The 20600-nt window shown below is 37.7% G+C and overlaps 3 protein-coding genes across 3 annotated transcripts; 1 reads left to right on the plus strand and 2 right to left on the minus strand.

The window, feature by feature from the left end:
* The first annotated feature begins 3010 nt into the window (after window positions 1-3010).
* Window positions 3011-8783, plus strand: LOC119412455. The gene is made up of 6 exons (XM_037679464.1): window positions 3011-3221; window positions 4906-5493; window positions 5936-6046; window positions 6217-6278; window positions 8051-8317; window positions 8491-8783. Exons 2-6 carry the CDS (start codon window positions 4914-4916, stop codon window positions 8509-8511), a joined length of 1041 nt encoding a protein of 346 aa, XP_037535392.1. The 5' UTR covers window positions 3011-3221; window positions 4906-4913; the 3' UTR covers window positions 8512-8783.
* Window positions 8784-10775: 1992 nt separating this feature from the next.
* On the minus strand, window positions 10776-13165 carry rplp2 (ribosomal protein, large P2). Its single transcript, XM_037679465.1, has 5 exons — window positions 13088-13165; window positions 11939-12062; window positions 11807-11855; window positions 11624-11722; window positions 10776-10904 (listed from the first exon to the last, which is right to left on the minus strand). The coding sequence occupies exons 2-5, from the start codon at window positions 12059-12061 to the stop codon at window positions 10828-10830; spliced, it is 348 nt and encodes a 115-aa protein (XP_037535393.1). The 5' UTR covers window position 12062; window positions 13088-13165; the 3' UTR covers window positions 10776-10827.
* Window positions 13166-17192: 4027 nt separating this feature from the next.
* Window positions 17193-18946, minus strand: LOC119412458 (adenosine receptor A1-like). The gene is made up of 2 exons (XM_037679466.1): window positions 18594-18946; window positions 17193-17826 (listed from the first exon to the last, which is right to left on the minus strand). The coding sequence occupies exons 1-2, from the start codon at window positions 18944-18946 to the stop codon at window positions 17193-17195; spliced, it is 987 nt and encodes a 328-aa protein (XP_037535394.1).
* Between the last annotated feature and the right edge of the window lie 1654 nt (window positions 18947-20600).

Genomic DNA, 20600 nt, shown 5'->3' on the forward strand with positions numbered 1-20600 from the left:
ACAGGTAATCTAGTTTCAAATAGAAACATTTGTACTAGTATAACAGAGGAGTTGGTTAAATTGTCTTTTGATGGGCTTGATGTGGCTTAAGCAGGTTTGATGACTGTTCAGTCATCCACTATTTCTAATTAGACTTTCTGAATTTTCCAGGCTGCTGTAGTCATGGAAAGCTCCCTGGGCTCCTTTTAACCCAATGCTCTGTCTGCTGTCTGGTCCTGGGTGATACTTTAGGTCACCTTCTTCATCTTCTTCATCTCAATGTGGACTTTGCTGTTTTCAACCAGTTTGACAGGACTGTCAACAAGGAAGACGGCCGGCAATAGAGGAGGGGTCGTATCACAAGCAGAACTGGTTTGTTCCACTTTGGAGTAAGCTGTTGGGGGAAGAATCAGCTTTATTGTGTGTTTCCTTGACTGATGAAGCCTTCGGGATCGAAGGCGAAATGTTTCAGCACAAAAAAAGAAACTGTCCAGATGACCTGACTGAAAAATGTTGGATTGTATACCTGGATTATTGAGCATGGACTTTGTTACTTTATACCATACCACTTATAAAGTGCTTAAAAACAGCAAGGCAAAGTGATGTACAGCAGAAACAAATAAGCAAAGGACATAGCAAAACACACATAGATCCAAAGATGTAAAGATAAGAACTAAATAACTAACATTATAGAGTAAAAATCAACTCGTACAATGTTAAAAGCCAGGGAATAAAAGGATGTTTTTAAATGTGACTTAAAAACAGCAAGGGAGGGAGCCTGCCTGATATGTAGCGGTAACTCATTCCACAGTTTTAGACCTGCAACAGAGAAGGCCCTGTCACCTCTGAGCTTAAAACGAGTGCCTGGAACCAATAAAAACATTTGGTCTGCTGACAGAGAGAGCTGCATATGGCTGCAGCAGATCAGTGAAATAGAAAGGAGCAGTAACTTTGAAAGCTTCAAGCCCGTCTTCAAAATAGTTGCAAGGTTATGTTATGTGCATGACACAACACAGGAAGGCAGTGTTTTAAACCAAGACTCTGATGTTTATAGATCATAAGGATAAAGGACAATTCTTTGAGGACAGAAATGTTTCTGTTTTGGACAGAGAAGAACGTTTTGAGGACTCAAGATTTACCGTGTTCTGGATGACTGGGAATATACACAAATGTTGATATCTTGTGCTATCTTTGACTCTTATTGTAGATTTAGTTAAAATAAATGAGTGAAAAATTGTGTTTCTCTAAAAAGCTACTAATAACAAAGTGTCTAAAAGTCCAATAAAAAAGTGTTTTTTATTTATTTTATTTATTGTAAGATGTCTAAAACACTGGCTCAGTTCCCGAGTTTAGGAATGAATCCGTTTTCTTCCTGCAAGATTCAGAGTTAAATGAGTCGAATCAAACTCTGAAAAATATCAGGCACTGGAGTTCAAATGATTAAACATAAAATGAATAAACAATGTTTAGAAAGTCTGGAGAAAATATTGCTAAAGACCACTCTATAGATTACAAAAGAAAGTCTGGTTAACTGAAAGTAAAAACTAAATGAATAAATCATGGCTCGAGGACAGATGATCAAATTATTATCATTCATGGATAGTTTATTAGTTACAGCACTTTTGCTTGCAGTTTCTACGATCTATTTCAGTGAGCGAGCCAGATAAGACTCAACTGACTTTCAAGTCATTTTCATAAGCCAATAAAACTGTCAGTCAACAGAGGAGCAAGCAAACAGAAACCATCCTCTGTGAATGACTTACAATACTTTATCTCTGATCACCGCACCTGCCAGGAAATCTTTGACTGAAATTCATGTTTGTGTAATCTCTGATTGGAGTAAAATGTGAAAGACGTAATGGTTACAGGAAATGTCGATTGTTAGAGCATCAAAACTTCAGCTCATTGCTGTCAAATATTAGTTAGTCATGATGGTATGATGATGTATCAGTATTCAAGGGGGAAATGGAAAATAAAACACTGCATTTCAATATTTAAAAAAAATACTAATAAGATGGCATTTCCTTTACAGAGAAAAAACAAAATTAACATATTAAAAAATTACAAATTATTCTTGTGTGGATAAGTAACAAATATAAGCTGCACAGAAACTTCACTTAAAATAAAACTGTGTGAAAAATTACAGGATTTTCCCTGTGAAAACTAGTGAAATTAACATGAGAAACACATACTTACACATTTTTCTGTGAAATTTTGGGGCATTTTCATGTAATCACATGAACCCATGTGGACAACAATGAGAGACCACATGACAAAATCATATAATTTATTTTGTTTATTTTGTTTTTCTTTAGATGAACAATAGCTTTAAGGGTTGCCATTTCATGAAGTCTAAAAATATTCATAATAACTAAAGAAACACAATTCACATAATATTTGTCTATAATGATGGCTTATTAATACCAAGCTGTAAGCTAAACTTTTGAACAGCTGCGTGCATTTGTTTAGCTATAAACCGCCAAAGTGACTGAAAATATATCAACAGTCTTGATGTTTATAGAAGACATGTTTGGGTCAGAGATGTATAGCTATATTTATGTGTTGTGTTCATTTTCACTGAAATTTGTAGGGCAAACTATAAAAGGGCTTTTACACTGGGTGCATACCTGTATTTCAGTACACCTGGAAAACTACAGGTTTAAACTCTTTCAAACTTCACCATTTGATTTCAATAACTTTAAACAGAAGAATAAAAGTAACATATGTGACTTTATTCTTGTTTTGAGACTCCTGTAAAGTGTATCTGAATTTAAACTAGGTTCAAATCCAGCAAATAATAATAATAATAATAATGTTGATGAGTAGGCCCTACAGATATAAAAGCGCATCTTTAAACAGTGTTTCTAGAACAAATAAAGCCTAAAGTTAAGCATTTTCCCTAAAAAGGGCGGGCTTAGGAGTTCAGTAAAAGGAAATAAACTCTGGGCTTGACTTCCGGAAACGTGGGTTGTTTTTACGCTGCGCAGCTGAAGTGAATGAGACGTTCACGGACGAGCGGAAACAAATGTACAGGTAGAAACAATAATTTCTCCTTATCTCCGCCTCGATGTGGTCTCAGGTGACAGAAGGCAGGTGATGAGCAAGCAGCGATGGGCGGAGTTTTGGTGAACAGGTGAACTCACCGCGGAGAGTCCCCTCATTCTGGATTAGACCTTTACAGGTCCAGCAGAGCTGAAACTGAACTAACGCTTTGTGGACTCCGTCGACTCTGCCAGCTGAAGGTGAGTTGAAACTAGCAGCTGAAGGTCTTCGTCTTCCTGTTTTCAGTCATAGGCGTCGCAAACATTAGATGTGAAGGGGACAAGTCCCCCCCACATAAAAAAAAAATGTTCATTTGGATCCCCCCACTTTTACTACAAAACATTAGTTCAGGCGGCGCAGTTTCTCTTTCTTCGTGAACGAATCCATTCCACTTGCCTAATAGGAGAATACTCAAACCACTAGAACTCCACTCCAGGTTTTCCTGGTTACCTCCAACTCTCCACCGTCCCTTCCTGCCTCGGCAGAAAACGCGCACAGGTGGAGGTGGTGGTATCTGTGTTACTCGCTCGCCAGTTTAGCAGCTTAGTGCGAGCAGTGGTTGACCAGGGGTTTGATCATAAACATATATTCATGTTAGGAGGTTGCTTGAGAGGAGCGCTGCGTCTGTAGCATCTTAGCTTAGCATTAACTGTGATGCTGCAGGTGTAAGAGACGTGGTGTGTTCAGGAGCATTAAAGTTGAAATGTCTTTAAAACATCACACCTTATTGTCCTCAAGCTTCGTGAGAAACATCATTTAGATGAGTGTTGAACCCAAGTAAAAAAGTCCAGTGGTGATGTGTTTTATTTCTCTATAAAGACAAATAGTGCTGATCTGAGGCTCTGTATTAAAGTGTATTAAAGTTTAAATGTCTTTAAAATCCACAGATGTACAGTTTATGTAGCTTCTCAAAGCCGAGTCGTTTTATTTCCTGGATTGTTTCTTATACAAGCTATATTCAGAATCAGCGCGAGAGAGCAGAATGTTGGAACTATTTTATTGACCATTATTGGATTAAAATTATGATAACTGCCTCTTTGTGACACATACTTTGTTTTTGTTTTTTTTGAATGTCCAGAGGACCAGATTGAACTTTTTTGGATATATCAACCATATTTAAAAATGTTGTTTCATAAGTACCAATAAAATTATATAAACACTTTACTTACACTGCACTTTTAGCAAGTAAATCATTTTACAGAAAATGAATGAATGAATAAATAAATAATGCATATTGGACTCATAAAGGTACTTATTGCAAAGAAGACTGGTCTATATATACTTTTTTTTTCATATTTAAAGTTAATGTGTCCTTCAAATTAAAATTTTGTAATAAAAATTTGTAAACAGCTGCCACCTACAAGTTGTTTGTTTTAGCCGAAGTGACCGAAAATAGGTCAACAAACAGTTTTAAAGAGTCAGTTGGGCTTTTATCATCAGGAGACACAGCAACAATAAGCTGTTTGTCATCTGCATAGCTATGAACATTATTGTTATGCCACCTGATGATGTCTCCTTGTAAGAAGTATGTAAAAAGGCATTGAACCAAAAATTGCTCCTTGAGGAACACCACAAATAATTTTAATTTTTTCATGTGCATTGAATAATCCTAACAGAAATTTGTCTGTCAGAGAAATACAGTATGATTTGAGCCATTTAGGTACAAAGAGACCAACCGAGGAGTCTAAGAGGATGAAATGGTTTGTTGTCAAAAGCTGTACTTAACCATTACTGAGACATTTAATTTTATTTTAATAATACATTTGCATAATATAGAGCTCCACAACATTTTCTGGATATTTTTTTTTTTTAAGTTCTGATTTGAAATGGATTCGATTTGATTCAAAGATGGTTACTTTTTTGTATGTGTTTTCTTTTTCTCAGAGCCCACCATGGAAACACAAACTGGAAAACAAAGGCCTTCTCAAGGCCAGCTAATCTCTGTGCCACATAAAGACACGATCCGGCTGCTGGAGGTGTACGTCAAGCGTAGCCTCAGCCTGAATGATGGCACGCTGGGGACAAAGCGGGCAGGGAAGAAAGAAAAGTGGGTGACCATGGCCAGAAGGCACCGGCGATCCTCCAGCGATCCTTCCCTTTTCTTGGCTGAAGGAATAAATCTTGAAAACAATGATGTGTTTTTTGCGGCCAAACCTCTGGCAGATGTGCCTGAAAAACCTCCTGAAGATTTAGAGAAAATAAAAGTGACAAAGAAGAACAAGAAGCCTTCATTTTTGAAAACTTTGTTTGGCTTTTTTACACGAAAGAATGATGAAGACAGTGACGATGATCAGTACTGTCCATCGACAGTTTCTGCTGCCTCTGAACCGGTAACAACCTGCCTGCCGACAACTTCGGCTACTTTACAAAAGAGGAAAAAGTCCTTAAGGAGAAAACGGTCAAAAAGACTTTCTAAAAGAGCGAGTAAACTTGGTAAAGATCTAATCGCTGCTGATATTACCGGAGTAGGAGGCAAGTCTGATTTTAACCGTATCTGTGATGTTTGTTCATTTCAACCCTTTCCAGAAAAACAACATGAACTTCACACGTGAGAACTCGTATTAACATCTGGTATGACAAAAAATACACTTGGAAAAACATGAAACACTCATTTAGCATGTTTCCTGGTTAGAACTTCACATGTAGAAAATCACATTTTCATCTGAGGAAACATGCTAAATTAAAAAGTGAGACATGTTTAGCGTATTTCCCATGTGCTTCTGGAACATTTTCAGCATTATGATGTAATTCCATGGTTTTTCACATGATCACGTGGTAAAAACCCAGGAAATTCATGCTTTTTTTTCTGTAAGGGACCAGTTTCATTAAGCAAACATTTGTATATTACCGAAGTGATGCATTTGATCCTGTATTGTTATTCGGGTTCAATACTAACTGATCTTCTGCTCAACAGCTGTCGTCAGTGTGGAGCCAACGTATGCATATTATGAAAAGGTGTCCGAAGAACTGGAAAAAATTGTGCATGAAGTCAAAGAAAAAGAGGAAAATGAAACTCTTTCAGATGGTGAGAAACAACTTCTTCTCTTTTTATGGTAATTTAGCAAATTTGAAAATAACTGCACTGACAAAACTGAAAATGAAAGTTAAGTTCAAGCTGGAGTATTATACAATAAAAATAATTTGTGTACCATAAATATTCAGATCTGTTGATCCTTCGTTTTTGTTTGGTCTCAGGTGAAGTTCTCAACAGGCTCATTGCTTTAACGAAGGAGCAGGGTGATGCCATGGAGGGCAAGGTTTGTTTTTCTCTTATCTCCATGAAAAAAGTATAATTTTGTTGCAGCATTTTATGCTTAATATACTTGCATGAATAGTAAACATTATACATATATATGTTTGTGAATGCAGAGTCAGCATTCACACTTTTTGTTCATACTATATACCTATTGTCTTGCTAGTTTTAGCTTAGCTGCTGCCTTGCTACGTTTAGCTTTTAGCTACTGTTTTGCTGGTTTTATCTTAAACATTTCAGTTATCAATTCATTCTTCAACATTCGGCACTCTGCATTTTCACACAAAATTACAGTTCTCTAGTTGTTATTACTGAGACAGTAGAGATGTGGTCTTGTAAGGTTGAGGGTTCGAGTCCAGGTCACATCAGGAAAGTTGCCAAATCTTTCATGCGAGTTTGCTCGCTGTGGCAGTCGCTGAAGAAGGGAGTAACCGAAATAAATATTATTATTATTATTATTATTGAGAGAATTTAATGCAAAATCTCACAAATAACACCTCAGATGTGTCAAAGAGATGAAATATATATTGTGAATAAAAAATAAAAATTAGTTTGTTTTCTAAACAATCCTGCTCATTCTGTAGTGATATGATCACAGAAAGTTTACCGGGAAAAACTAGAAAGATGTTTACAGTTAACTGTTGAGTCATCAAAAAAACCACATCATGTGTGGAACGGCCTTACATAAGCCTGATACTCATAAAACACAGCTGTAAAAATTAATCATTAATCTATCAACTGATAATGTTTAGAACAAAATGACAACCAAGCAGCAGTTTCAAATGTGTAAACTAATAAAATGAGATGCTTTGTTTTGAAATATCATTTACTGAAATAATTTATAACAGGAAATACTTTTTTTTCTTTTTTCCTTGTGTTGTAACTCGTTCTTTCATGGCTGAAACAGACGGTTCAGTTAGGACATTCGTCTTCTGGCGGCTGCTCCCTTCTTCAGGGGACCCACAGTGAACCTGCACGAAGACTTGACAATAGTTTTTACGCCGGGTGCCCTTTGGGGAGCAAATGGTGGGAATTAAGTGCCCAGAGTGGGGCAAATGAAGGTGGAGGCAGGTGTGGATGCTTCACCTTTTCCACCCACATTTTGATGTCCATCCGCGGAGTTGAACCAGCAACCTTCCGATCACAGGCAACATCTCTAACCACTGCGCCACCACAACCCCACATAATCGTATAGTCTACTCCTAATTCATGTCGGGGATTTTTTTCCAAGTATGAAAAAACGTTTGTGTTCAAAAGGGGTTGCCATATTGAGCAAGACTTTCAGAAAAAAGGAGAAGTATCTTAATGATACCTGGACATTTTACAAAAGATAAAATATTGAACAATAAAATGTTGCTTGTGTTCCAACTCATCATCTTTTTAAGAAGACTATAAAAAATGTGTACTATAGTAACATGGTAATAATTAGTTATCAAATGTACAGTTACAGTTAGCAAACTAAAAACATCAAATAGTTTAGTATAGGCCCAAAACATAAAAGTACATAAAGCTTCAGAGCTAAAAATTAAAATTTGAGTGAATATATTCCCAAAGAGCTAATTAGTAAAATTTGTTTTATGTCTTAGACTATAAAGCATAATCACCAGGTGCCGCTCTGCCCTACAGCTCTCAGCTTCCAAAGACTGTTCTATTGATGAAGCACAGACGGATCATAGGGGCTGTAATAAAAGCAAAATAAATATTGACTTTGCCGTAATAATCCTACACATCAAAACACTGAACTTCCTGACATTCCTGTTTTCTGATCTCCTCCAGCTTAAAGATAACCCCACCCTGAGCAACTTCTTCCAGCGACTGACTTACTCCTCCTTCCAGAAGTTGGCGGACGCTTATCTGGAGAAAGAGACGACGACGACGCCGACCCACAATCCTCCCACCGTACATCCAACGGCGCCTGAGCTGGTCAAACTGGCCTTTACTCTGGACTTCACCGCCAGGATCGCTGGACTTTCCAAGCAGAACGTAGGCCACATCACTTGTCTCGGGAACCGCTATCTGCAGGATCGATTTGAGTACACGCAGGTGAGGAGCAGAATTAAACCTTTTAAGGCAAACATTTATGTTTAAATCGTGTTTTAACCGCCGGGGCTGCAAATACATAATGAATCTGCAGCTTTTCTTATTTCAGCCTGATAAAAACTGTGTAGCCTTTTGAGTAAAAAGTTTGTTTAAATATATTTTATTGTCCCTTACAGGCGTGTACAGATCATCCATAGTCCCAACAGCGATGACTCAAGTCCTGCCGCACAAATGACTCCACAGATGTGATTAGAGATGATGTACACACAATTTCATCATCTCAAAGCTCGTCAAGGACACGCAATTTCAACTTTGAGTAGAATTTAATTAATTTCTGACTAAAAATCTGTGAACGTGTGCTGCATCAACAAGAAACTGAATTCTCTGGAGATACGAGCGCTTCTGTTTGGAAGATCTTAAAGAATGTGGTCCTAATAAGCACGAAGTAGTCCTGCAAAATCACAATGTCAGAATTGCAAGGTGATTGACAAAGTACCTTTTGCCAAATTGAATTGTAAATTTGTAATATTACAAAAGGCTCGGTACAAGCTTTTCATGCATAGACAACTGGTATTTTTTTACTTTGGCTTAATGAACTGTGACTTTTTATTGTTATGAATGCTGGCATTCATATTATGATTTTATTAAAACATGTATGCACGTCAGGCTTTACTGCTTCTTCATTTATGAGCGCCGAAACTAAAAGTAAAACTGCTCGTGGTGCATGAGATTATTCTGCACTGTTCCGTGAGGTTGCTGCTCCTTCTCGTGACGTGGGGATAAAATCACAGAATGAGTCACAGCATTTAAACAGCTGGAGGGAAGAGATGCCTGAACTTGTTTTGGAGAAAGTCAAGTCACTTAATGTGCCTTCTTTAAAACAAACTGTTGAAAAAATAGTTTAACGATATGACAAACTGTCATAAATAACTGTTTTTTTTTGGGGATTTAAACACTTTAAATGTCCGAGTCACTCCTCATGATTGTGCTTCAGAAAGCATTCTCCAAGAATGAAACTTGTGGTAAGAACTAGTGCGGCCACTTGCTGTTTTGTAACAAATCATGCGCACAGTATGAGTATCATCACTTGGCAGACCCCAACATAAATCCCCAGCTTTGTGTGCCAGGTAATCATAAATGAGAAAATATGTCAATTTTATGACTGTGCAGTGATTCAGCTGTAGAAGAGAGCTATAAATAGCTTTAAACACAGTGGGCTCAAGGGGATTTTGGTGCATCTAGTCCTATTTCAAATTAATTTACTATATAATGTACAGTAAATGCATGTGTTGTGAAATGGGACAAGTTGTCCCTGGAGTATATTCTATACTGACAAGTGCAAAACAGCTCCACTGCTAGGTGGAAATGATTACTGACGCGTTTGTTCGGCTTTAAGGCAAAAATAACTATTGGCCAAGGTAATGAAAAGTGAATGAACAAGTCGGGTAGAGGAAAATTAGGAATTGCACCACAGGTTTGACAAATTCCATGATGAGGTAACCAGAAGCAAAACTGATTGTATGATTTTCAAAGGGACGGTCACGTTTCTCTTGAGCCATTACATCACACCACAAAGTGGAATATTTGCTTTCAATCAGGAAAACGCTCATTATGTCTGCTCTGTGCCAGCTTTTGTTTAAAAGTTTGGCAATCCAGTTTGACAAGACATTTAAATTGTGGGAACTGAAAATGATCAGCGAACCATATCCAAGCACCAACCTCTTCTCCTTTTACGTCGTTGAACGGGTTCATATTTTAGTAACTGAACTGAAAACAGAACCTGAATATTTTAACGTTTTGTAACATCTGTTGGCCTGGCAAGGCTCAGAAGAAATCCTTGAAGTATAGTAACAGCCAGGGACCACTCTGCCAAGTATGGAAAAAATATACATGGACAGTTATGAGGAAGGCAAACAAGATTATAGCAGATGATACACACCCCATAAGATCCTCATTTGAGTTGCTTCTTTCAAGGTACCGCTTTCATTTATTCTCAAAAATAAAATGGGACAAATTTCTCTTTCATACTACAAGCACAAATAAAAAGGTATAAATTACTGAGCTCGTAGTTAATTATGCACGTTAATTTCATGTTTGTATAATGTATATGTCCTTTATGTAAATGCCTGCTGACAATGCTGCAAATCAATTTCCCTACGGAGACGAATAACTTTTTTTTTTTTTAACTGTTCTTCACGTCCTGTGAAGAAGACAAACTACCAGTAGTCTTTGAAAACTTCAGAAAACATGTACCAGTAACGGAGGACTAACTTAGCGTGTGGCTCATTGCCTCATTCAACAGTTATGAGTTAACAGTATGTGGTTTCATGGGATTACCAGACATGCAGGATCTGGATTGACAAACTGTGTCTGGTTTGCCTCATCTCGCCTGTTAAGTATTGTTGGGAGGGGAAAAAAAAACAGCATTTTAAGAAAAAAATGAGGGTCTAAAAGACAAATGTTTCTGTAAACCTTTTACATTTTTATTGCTTTTTAAACAAAGAAAAGGCAGATTATTCGAAGAGCCCGAAGCCCATGTCTTCATCTGACTCTTCAGATTCTTCTTTCTTTTCTTCCTTTTTCTCTTCCGCTGAAAACATAAAAAAAAGTTGTTTTATTTACATAACCTTTATTTATACAGATAGTCTCATTGAGTCACAAGGACTCATTTTTAAGAGACCTGTTTTAGACAGAGTACAGTAAACAACAATAAATACAGTTACAAACAATAATATAATAAATAAAAAAAAGTGTTTAAACACTGGGCAGCACGGTGGCACAGTTTGTAGAGCTGCCGCCTCTCAGCGAGCAGGTCGCCCCGGGTCAAACCCGGCCTGGGACCTTTCTGGGCGGAGTTTGCATGTTCTCTCCTGCATGCGTGGGTCTTCCCCGGGTGCTCCGGTTTCCTCCCACAGACCAAAAACATGCACGTTAGGCTGATCGGTAACTCTAAATTGTCTCTAGGTGTGAGTGAGAGAGTGATTGTATTGTTCGTCTCCATGTGTCCCTGTGATGGACTGGAGACCTGTCCAGGGTGTCCCCTGCCACTCGCACAGCGATGGCTGGACATGGGCACCAGCGACCCCCGTGACCCGAAAAGGAAGAAGCTGGTAAAGATAATGGATGGGTGTTTTAACACTATTTAATGTAGGAGAAGAGTGACTAAAATATTGAACGGCCTTGCTAAATATAAATCCACTAACTTCAGTGAAAAGAGCAAGAAAACGTTTGAAATTCAGCAAAACAAGACTAATGCCATTTAAAATTTTGCTTATATTTGGCACTTTGTGCTTAGAAAATCATACATACCAGCAGCAGGTGCAGCTCCAGCAGCTCCACCAGCAGCAGCAGCGGCGGCAGGTGCTGCTACAGCACCACCTGCTGGTACAGAGGCTAACTTGGAGAGGCCTGCAATAAAAATAAATCCCATTATTAGCCAATTTAAATGTGTAATTTCCAATTCCACAGCTGTGCGTGTTCGAAATCATTTACCTGAGTTCATGACTTCATTGATGTCCTTTCCATTCAGCTCACTGATGACCTGTTGTGAGAACAACACTTAATATGTATGCAGAGAAAGTGTTATTATAATAAAATACAACAAGCCACCAGAAAATATTTTACTTTATTTAAGCGTTCGTCATCGGCCTCGATTCCCACACTACCCAGGATGCTCTTGAGATCTTTGGCAGAGGGGCTGCTGTTGCCACCCAGGGTAGCGAGGAGGTAAGCGGCCACGTAACGCATTCTGAAATAAACATGAAAAATGTGGATGTAAAATATATTTACAAGAAAACTGCACTGCAAAACCTTAAATTGATTAACATCTTCAAGATTTTTTTTACAGTCTTTTTCAGTTCACTACAACACATGGGAACAAAAAAACTTGAGATTTTAAAACGATATTGAATTCCTTGTCCTTGAGTAACAATATTTTATTTAAATGTATACAAACTAAACAGCCTACAATATTTTGACTGTATTGTTTTTACATCTAAAATAAACATTCCTCTAATAAAGTCTATTTTTAAAAACTAATCATGGTTTCCTTTAAAAATAAGCCTAATCTTGAACTTGATTTGTATCAAGTTTCTATATACACCAGTACCTGCAAACATAAATAAAACCTGTGGGGGAAAAACTGTGAAATGTCAAACTTAATATGTGAGAACTATCTTACATCCTGATCCTCTAGTCTGATTGTTCTCTTAAACAAGAGAGTTAAAATCTAATGGAATGCGATTACAATATTCAAAGTTCTTCAGCAACAACACGGACTGAGGCAATGTTTATCAATTACTGCTAACTTAAACCAATAATAAAGTACCTGAGTAACACTGTATGCGCATATAATTGTTTTAGAGAATATACTGGTGAATAAAACCAGCAGAAATCAAGTGACTTAAGCACGAGTCTAATTAAGACACATGTTGGCGTTAGCTTAGCCAACATTAGCATGTGCTTATTGAATCATTCTGAACATTGGCAAAAATGACACGCAGGTAAACTAGAAGCATCTAAAATGGGTTTATTATTTGCAGATTCGGCAGATTGCAGGATAACATTTCACAGAGATAAGCGTGTCCTTTTGTTTCATAGATTAATAATAGCATCATGATGGCGCTCAGTCGGTGTTTCTAACTGCGCACCGCAACAAAATACCACATCAAATACAAAATAAACACAGCAATGGGGTGTGAGTGTAAACAAAAACATAATGGGACATTTTAAAAACCGATCAAACGCAGTTAAAAACGTGTCTTTTTGACTTACTTTAAGTCTAAAGAGACACGAAACGTCGGTCACGCTAAGAAATCCGGAAGAGGACGGTAGGCGGAACCGGAAGTTCAAAGAGCCTTGGTGCGTTGATTTGATTGGTTGGTGAGAATGACTGTTAACTGACGTATTAGTCATAGATTTTATGTTATTAGATATATTTTTTTTTTACATGTTTAGTACTGAGGTGTGTACATAATATAATAATATAAAATAGTAATAACAGTGATAATAAGCTGTGTGGTATTCACTTTTTAAGTTCCTGCTATGATGCACTGAAACTGCATAATCAGTTCAGTTTGGAGCTATGTAGTGCTGAAAAATGAAGGTTTCCATTATTTCCAAATTGCATGTATGCTTCATTAGACTCTCATAAAGGCATATTTTAACTTTTGGAAGATTTCCATTTTAACTATATTGATAAATGTCACACAGTAAATGTGGATTTTATAGGTCTGTTCTTAAGCTACTATTTTTATTCAAAATTAGCCCAGGGGTTTGAATGTCACACTCAAGACAATCCTTGTTTCTTTCACTGTTTTGCAATGTTTTTTTAGTTCTTTACAGTTTTTCCAGGTTATCAGAAAAAATGTTGCAGACACAAAATTCAAAATAAAGCTGTATAGTCCAACAATACAGTAAGTGTGTCAACATGTGATGTATAATATTTTGATGAGACTCAAATCAGACAGTTAGTTACACAATTTATTGCCATCATTTGACAGTCAGAAATAAAGTTTTGGAGAGAAAAAAATTACAAGTAAAGCAGCAGATTTAGTTTCAGAGGATTACAGTAGTGTTGCCAAGTTTGCTTTTAATATCATCTGAAATACAAAAAGTGGCAATAGTACATATCACTGCATGTTACAGTTCAACTAGCTCCTCTTGTCTTTCCTGTGTGAAGAGCCAGTCAAACAGAAAAATCACAGAGTCTGACACAAACTGTGCCATCTTCTTCATGTTTGACACATACCACATCTTATAGGTACATTCAAACAGCAGCACAATCAGACAGAGAATCAAAAACCCGAGGAAGATACGGTCCATTAAATAGTTTGCCTTTTCTCTGAAGGTCCACTGCTCCCATGGTTGAGCACGCCGACCATCTCCGTGTTTGCTGAAGTGCAGTAACGCTTGAAGTTCATCATCCAGGTCTTCCTCTGGTACCTCTGGGTCTTGGCTGCGCTCCGTTCCACCAGTGTCAGCCATTTTATAACAACTGCAAATGTTTGGTTTAACTGTGAGATTCGAGAACGTAAGCAAAAACATTACTTTTTCTTTTTTTTTTCAAAATAAAAGTAAATATAACTTCCTTAAAAGTTTTGATGCAGATGACATATAAGTTTCTTACCTTGAAAAAAATTAGTATTTTAAATTAAATCAAGACAAAAACACAAAATGGAAACTTTTGCCTTCTTGTTTCCACACTTATATCATGCTTCTTCTCTTTCAGTACGAGTTAGGCCTCCATAGTCAAAATGTCTGTATGAACGCCTACGTGAGAGCTTGGCCACTGAGACAAGGACTGAGGATTAAACCAGACTCAGCAGTTTCAAATCCCTCCAGTGGATGAAGGTGACAGATGGTAATACGCTGTAGGTATTAATGAGCTCATGACTGACACAAACAAGACAAAGAGGTGTCATGTGCAAGTTTCTTTTGTTCATAAATTGAAGAAATGTGAACATATGACTAAAGGTTTGGTTTAAAGTACCCATAACTTGATGTTAACTATGCTGATAAGACCATTTTTAAGGTTCTATACCCTGATTTGACTATTTTAATTTATTAAGTATGAGTGTGAAATTGGGCAGAAGTCAAACCGATGACAAAGCAGAATTGTTGCAGGACCTTTAGCTGAAGCTTCATAACAGCTTTACTGTAGGAATAAATCAGGATAATGGGCTTTAGTTCATTTACTCAAATGCTCCCCTGCCTTCACCTCTCTGCCACAGCTTAAAAAAAAAAAAATGCCTTCAACAATCTGGACTAGCTCAGCAGATTCCTGCTTCTCGTGATAAAGTCTTGGGCTGAACTTGGGCTTTTAGTAAAGTTTTGTTTTATTTAGTAAAGTAACGTAATAAGTTTTTACTTTTATGAGGCGATGTAATGATCCACTTTACTGCATTAAAGAGCCCACAGAGCACTTTCTATTGATCACACTGCAATACTACTTGGATTTTTGATTTTGCGCTGGGTGCTTTTGTGATTACTTAAATAAAACGTTCATTAGTTTCAAAAAGGAAATGTTTGATCAAAAGTTCACACTGTGGGGGAAAGAAAAAAAAACATGAACTTTCCGTGCAAATCATATGGCTTCATCTGTGAAACAAAAATAAACACAAGAAACGTGTTTGAACATGTAGTTTTAGAACATTTTTAACATTATGTGTTCGCGTGGTTTTCCACGTGATTTCACATGAAGAAAGCGTTCAACAACAATTTAATCTTAAAACAGTGCAATGATTTCTACAGATGAGGAATTGCTCTGTGTAATATTAATCAGTGCTTGATAGCAATGGTTTAGTTTTGCCCATTAGTCCGCATTTTGTTTTTGCTTGCCCTCGGAAAGGACAATACTCTGAAGGACAATAAAAAAATCATCTAAGGTTCAACTTGTAAACTCATGATGAAACCAGTGATATGTTAAGTTTACAGTAGAAGCTCACATAATACTTTACAATAAAAAAACTACTTATTGCAAATTTATTATTAGCATTCATATCTGAGGGGAGACTTCACTGTCAAATAGTTTTGTTAGAAGTAAAACAAAATAATTTGATAAGGTTATTTTGTTCATCAGAAACTGTGGCATAAAAGATAATGACGATGGCTGTCTGTGTTTGACATCAGCCATTGTGGTGCAATCTGATTTTTCTGGTCATTTTATAACTTTATTCATAGTATTTTCTTTCTTACAAATTGTGTTTTACTGAAATAGTCAGTTGTCTTTAATTAATTTGATGTGAAGTAGTTTTCCCTATCCAGCTCAGCTGTGGTGTTAATTATATTTGCCAGCTTTGAATTGTGCTTCTTGGACCAGAATTAAAACAACTTCACATACAAAGTTTAAGTCCAGAAACATTTTTTTTAGGTAAATCTAAAGTACCAAAATATCAAAACTGGTTGATACCCAGGCAGTAAAATAGGTGATACAGCATGTTTCATACACTAAAAAGCTATAAAGAAACTGCTTATTATGAAGAATTTTTGAAGCAGCAAATGTTAATTATCAAGTTCAAGTCAACTTTATTGTCATTTCCATCACATGTGGTACATGAGGTGGAATGAAATTATGTACACAGGGTCCTAGTTACACCCAAAATATAAAGTATAAAAAGAAACAGTAAATAAAGATCAAGATATACGCTAAACAAACGCTAAAAGATCTAATATATACGCTGAACACTAATAATGTAAAACAATACTGCGTAACAACAGCACTCCGAACTTGAGTCTGTGGTGAACAAATGAATGAATACAGCCGCATGAGATAATCAGCAGCATGAGATCAGCAGCATGGATAATCAGCAGCACAGATAAGTCACATATATATATATTAAAGTGGCATTACACTGATTTTTTTTCCACAGTATCCTGGTTAGAGATTCCTGAGTCTAACAGCTTTAGGGTAGAAGCTGTTCCTCAGTCTAGTGGTTCTACACTTAATGCTCCTCAACCTCCTTCCTGACGGGAGCGGGGCAAAAAGTGTGTGTGCTGGGTGAGTGGGGTCCTTCATGATGCAGGTGGCCCTCTTCCTGCATCTGGAGGTGTAGATGTCTGTGATGGTGGGGAGGCTGACTCCAACAGTTATTAACTAATTATCAACTAATTGTCATGTGAAATATAAAACACATAATACAACGCTGAAAGAAAGCAAAACATCATGGAATGATGATTCATGACTTGATTCATTTGTTTTACTTTTTTCACCTTGGCACTAAAAGACTCATGACTGAATCAGAAAAGAACATGTCCACTGACTCATTAAAGTGCTTTTTGTTTTCTTTTATAATAAACCAGTCTCCATGTAGTTCATAAAGTCTCATAGTTTTCTTGATGTGACCCCTCTGGGACAAGGAATGAAATTCTGCAGTCCATGCTACAGTTTTACATCCAGTTTTTCAGACACACCTAAGGTGCTGGTCGGGCACGGGGTGGGCTCCATCGGCTTACACAACACGCAGCGGCGAAGTATTTGGATCAACGTGAGACGGAAACGCTTTATCCTGAATGCGTAAACCATGGGGTTGATGGCTGAGTTCACATGTGACATGAAAATTCCTACATTTAAAGCAATTTTTGGTATTTCACACCTGGGGCAAAATAAGGTCATGCAGTTAACGATGTGTATCGGCAACCAGCACACGATGAAGAAAAAGAGCACCAAGGCCAATGACTTGGCCAGCTTCAGCTCCTTTCTGAAATACCGCTGTCCATCACAAGTAGCCTCAGCACGGCGATTGAGCTGCTTTCGAATCACTCGGAAGATCTCCCCATACATAATGATTATTATGGTCAGGGGTACCACCACCCAGCCAAAGAAATTAAAGTACACCATGTAGTCCAGTCTAATAACATTGGTGAACATGCAGACGATCTCACTGGAGCGGCTGAGATTTCCATCGTTGAGGTTATTCCAGCCGATCATCGGAACCAGTCCACTGAGGAAGGAGAGCATCCAACATAGACAGACCACCACGCACGCCCTCCCTGGGGTCATTATGGTGCTGTACCTGGGCAACGTAATGGGATAAAGAAACGTTAGTTTTTCTAATCAGTCGTAATGGCATTTCTTTGAAGCAGTGCCAGAGATGATTTTTTTCTCTGAAGCATTTTCTCAAGTGCTAACATTTGACTTTAGGATCCAGCTGATAAACAAACATTACTGAGCTCCTGCCAACTATGTAGACCAAACTGCACCATTGTCGGTAATTTTGCTGGAGAAAGACATTTTAATTTGCTTGAAAGGTTTTGGTCTTCAGCACACTGATTTGCATGAAAGCAGAGAATGATGAATGGTGCACGAGTCCTCCTTTTGCTGACTTTATGAAGTAACCCCCGCCTCACCATCACCACCAAGTTAACTCTCCACAAAAGGACAAGCAAAGGAAGGCAATGCTAGAACAATCATTTGTTTTTAAGTAATTAGAAGAAAAAAAACTTCACTGACTGTGGTCAATAAATTCTATCTGATTATTTTTAATGCTAATAAATATTAAAAACTTTTGCTTAAAAACATTTTACATAGTAGGTGCACTTTAAATCATTTACATTTAGAAAGCTTATAATTGTTCTTCATTATTAATATTTAATTTCCCTTAACTTTAATAAATTACCACACAGATGATATTATTAATGGACATTTCTGTCACTGCACCTGTCATTTCACACATTCTTGATCAAACTGAGCTTTACATATGAATTATTTAGTTTAAATTTAACTAAAAATTTGTTGGTTAAAAAAAAAAAGTAATCATCTGGTGGTGAAAGAGTTACTCACTTGGTGGGAATCTTGATGCGCAGAAACCTGTCGATGGCTATCGCCAGCAGGGACAGGATGGAGCTCTGGGTGATGCTCAGCAGCAGGCAGGAGAGCACGAGGCAGGTGAAGAACTGGGTTTTAAATTCCATATTGATGACGATGGCCACGGGGATGACCAAAGCTCCCACAGCGATGTCAGCCACAGCCAGAGACACAATGAAGATGAAGGTGGTGTTGCGGAGAGCCCGGTTCACATACACCACCAGCACAACCAGAACATTCCCCAAGACAGATGCCACTGCAATAGCTGTCTCAATGGAGTTGTAGATTATGTCCACATGTTTCTGTGGCATGATACCTGGAGACGTCATTTTTATCCCTCACAGATCCAACTGCACTGAAACTGAGCCAAACTATTTAATCTTCTTTCCAGTTTGGGGTTTCCATCAGGAAAAGCATCTTCCATTAAAGTTTAGCTGAGATAAGTAAGCTTTTCTTTTCCTCCCACATTTGAGTTCGTGCTGATGAAGGCTCGCTGAACGATCAATTCTCAGCAGCAAATTAGCTCTGAGGACTGGGTACCAGTGCATTCCCACTCTTTACTATCTCACTCCCTCCAATTCACTCACAAGTCTGTACTAAACGAGTCACAAGTTCAAGGGGAGGGACTGTGTTTTCTGCAGCACTCTGCAGCAGGACTTCTGAACACTGTGTCTGCTGGTGAGTGAGCGCTTCGTGTGCATGAGTGTCTCTGTGCACGTCTCGAGAGGAAATGGGCACTATAACAACTGAAAGCATGTGTTTAAGCTGTGAGGATGGGAATTCATTAGAAGTGGTTAATAATCTAAATGAGTATGATTGAAAATACAATAAAAACAGCATTTAAAAAAACAGAAAACCAAAGAACAGAACAAGAGCAAGTGTTTTTTTTTTGTTTTTTTTTAACAATAAAAGAGCTGTAAAAAATGGTTAAAAGTTTTAATCTGGCTTTATTTACACAATTCTACACTATGTATTGTTTATTCCAACAAATGAGATGATAAAAATTAAATGGCAGCATCAATCACGTATAAACACTTTATCTAATCGCCCATCAAAGAATGAAAAAGTCTTTGGCAGCAAGACTCATTGAGCAAGCGATCGCTGCTTTGCTTGAAGGAAGCAGATCGATAGTCGCCCTTGTAAATATATCTTGTTAGATCACATACATTTTAAATAAAAATAAAAATGGCAACAATGATTTGTAGATTTCATTTAAGAACACTGACCGATCCCAGGTTTGGTGCATGAGTTAAAGCTTTCATGTCGAATGTTTCTGTCCTCACTTTGACGTCCCATGAACTGTTACTCCAGAGACGCAATAAAAACAATACAAAACTGTGCACGAGTTTCAACACACTCTTCATTATCACCTGGTTGTACCCTGTGCCTTTGCCTTGTGCCTATCTGTTGTGTTAGCAAAATACCCCATCTATCTCTAGACATATTTTAATCAACCTCACATGAAGTAATCAATGGATTTACAGCTTAAACGATTAACTTTTGGAATCGAATTCAAGAGGGCTGCCACAACTAACTAAACATATTAAACTCAACATGGCTGTAATGCCTTCAGTTTTTTCATTAAACATTAAAGTCAACCCTATTTGTGTCATATCTGTGTGTTTTGTGGTGTTTGTAATTCTCTGAGTCTGTTTTTTCCTGTTTCCAGCATCCCCAGGGTTTCTCTCCTCTTGTCGCCAGCTCCTGCTCCGCCCATTCTCTCCTGCTCCTGATTATCCCCCCCCCCCCCCCCCCCCCCCAGGTCTTGTTAGTTTAGTCTTTAAATAATGTCTTATTCTGGTTGTCCCTTGTCCATTGATTGTGCTTTTCATAGTCGTCATACTCTGTTTCCTCCGTGTCATCCTGATCCTGTGTATTAAATGTTTGCTGCCGTGACAGCTTTTGTTTTGTTTCTTTGTTTCTACTAAAATACAGTTCTTTTATTTTACCCTCATGTTCCCCGTGTCTGTCTGCACTTGGGTT

The sequence above is a fragment of the Nematolebias whitei genome, chromosome 7, assembly GCF_014905685.2.
Source record: "Nematolebias whitei isolate Nwh7 chromosome 7, NemWhi1, whole genome shotgun sequence".
Lineage (NCBI taxonomy): Eukaryota > Metazoa > Chordata > Actinopteri > Cyprinodontiformes > Rivulidae > Nematolebias > Nematolebias whitei.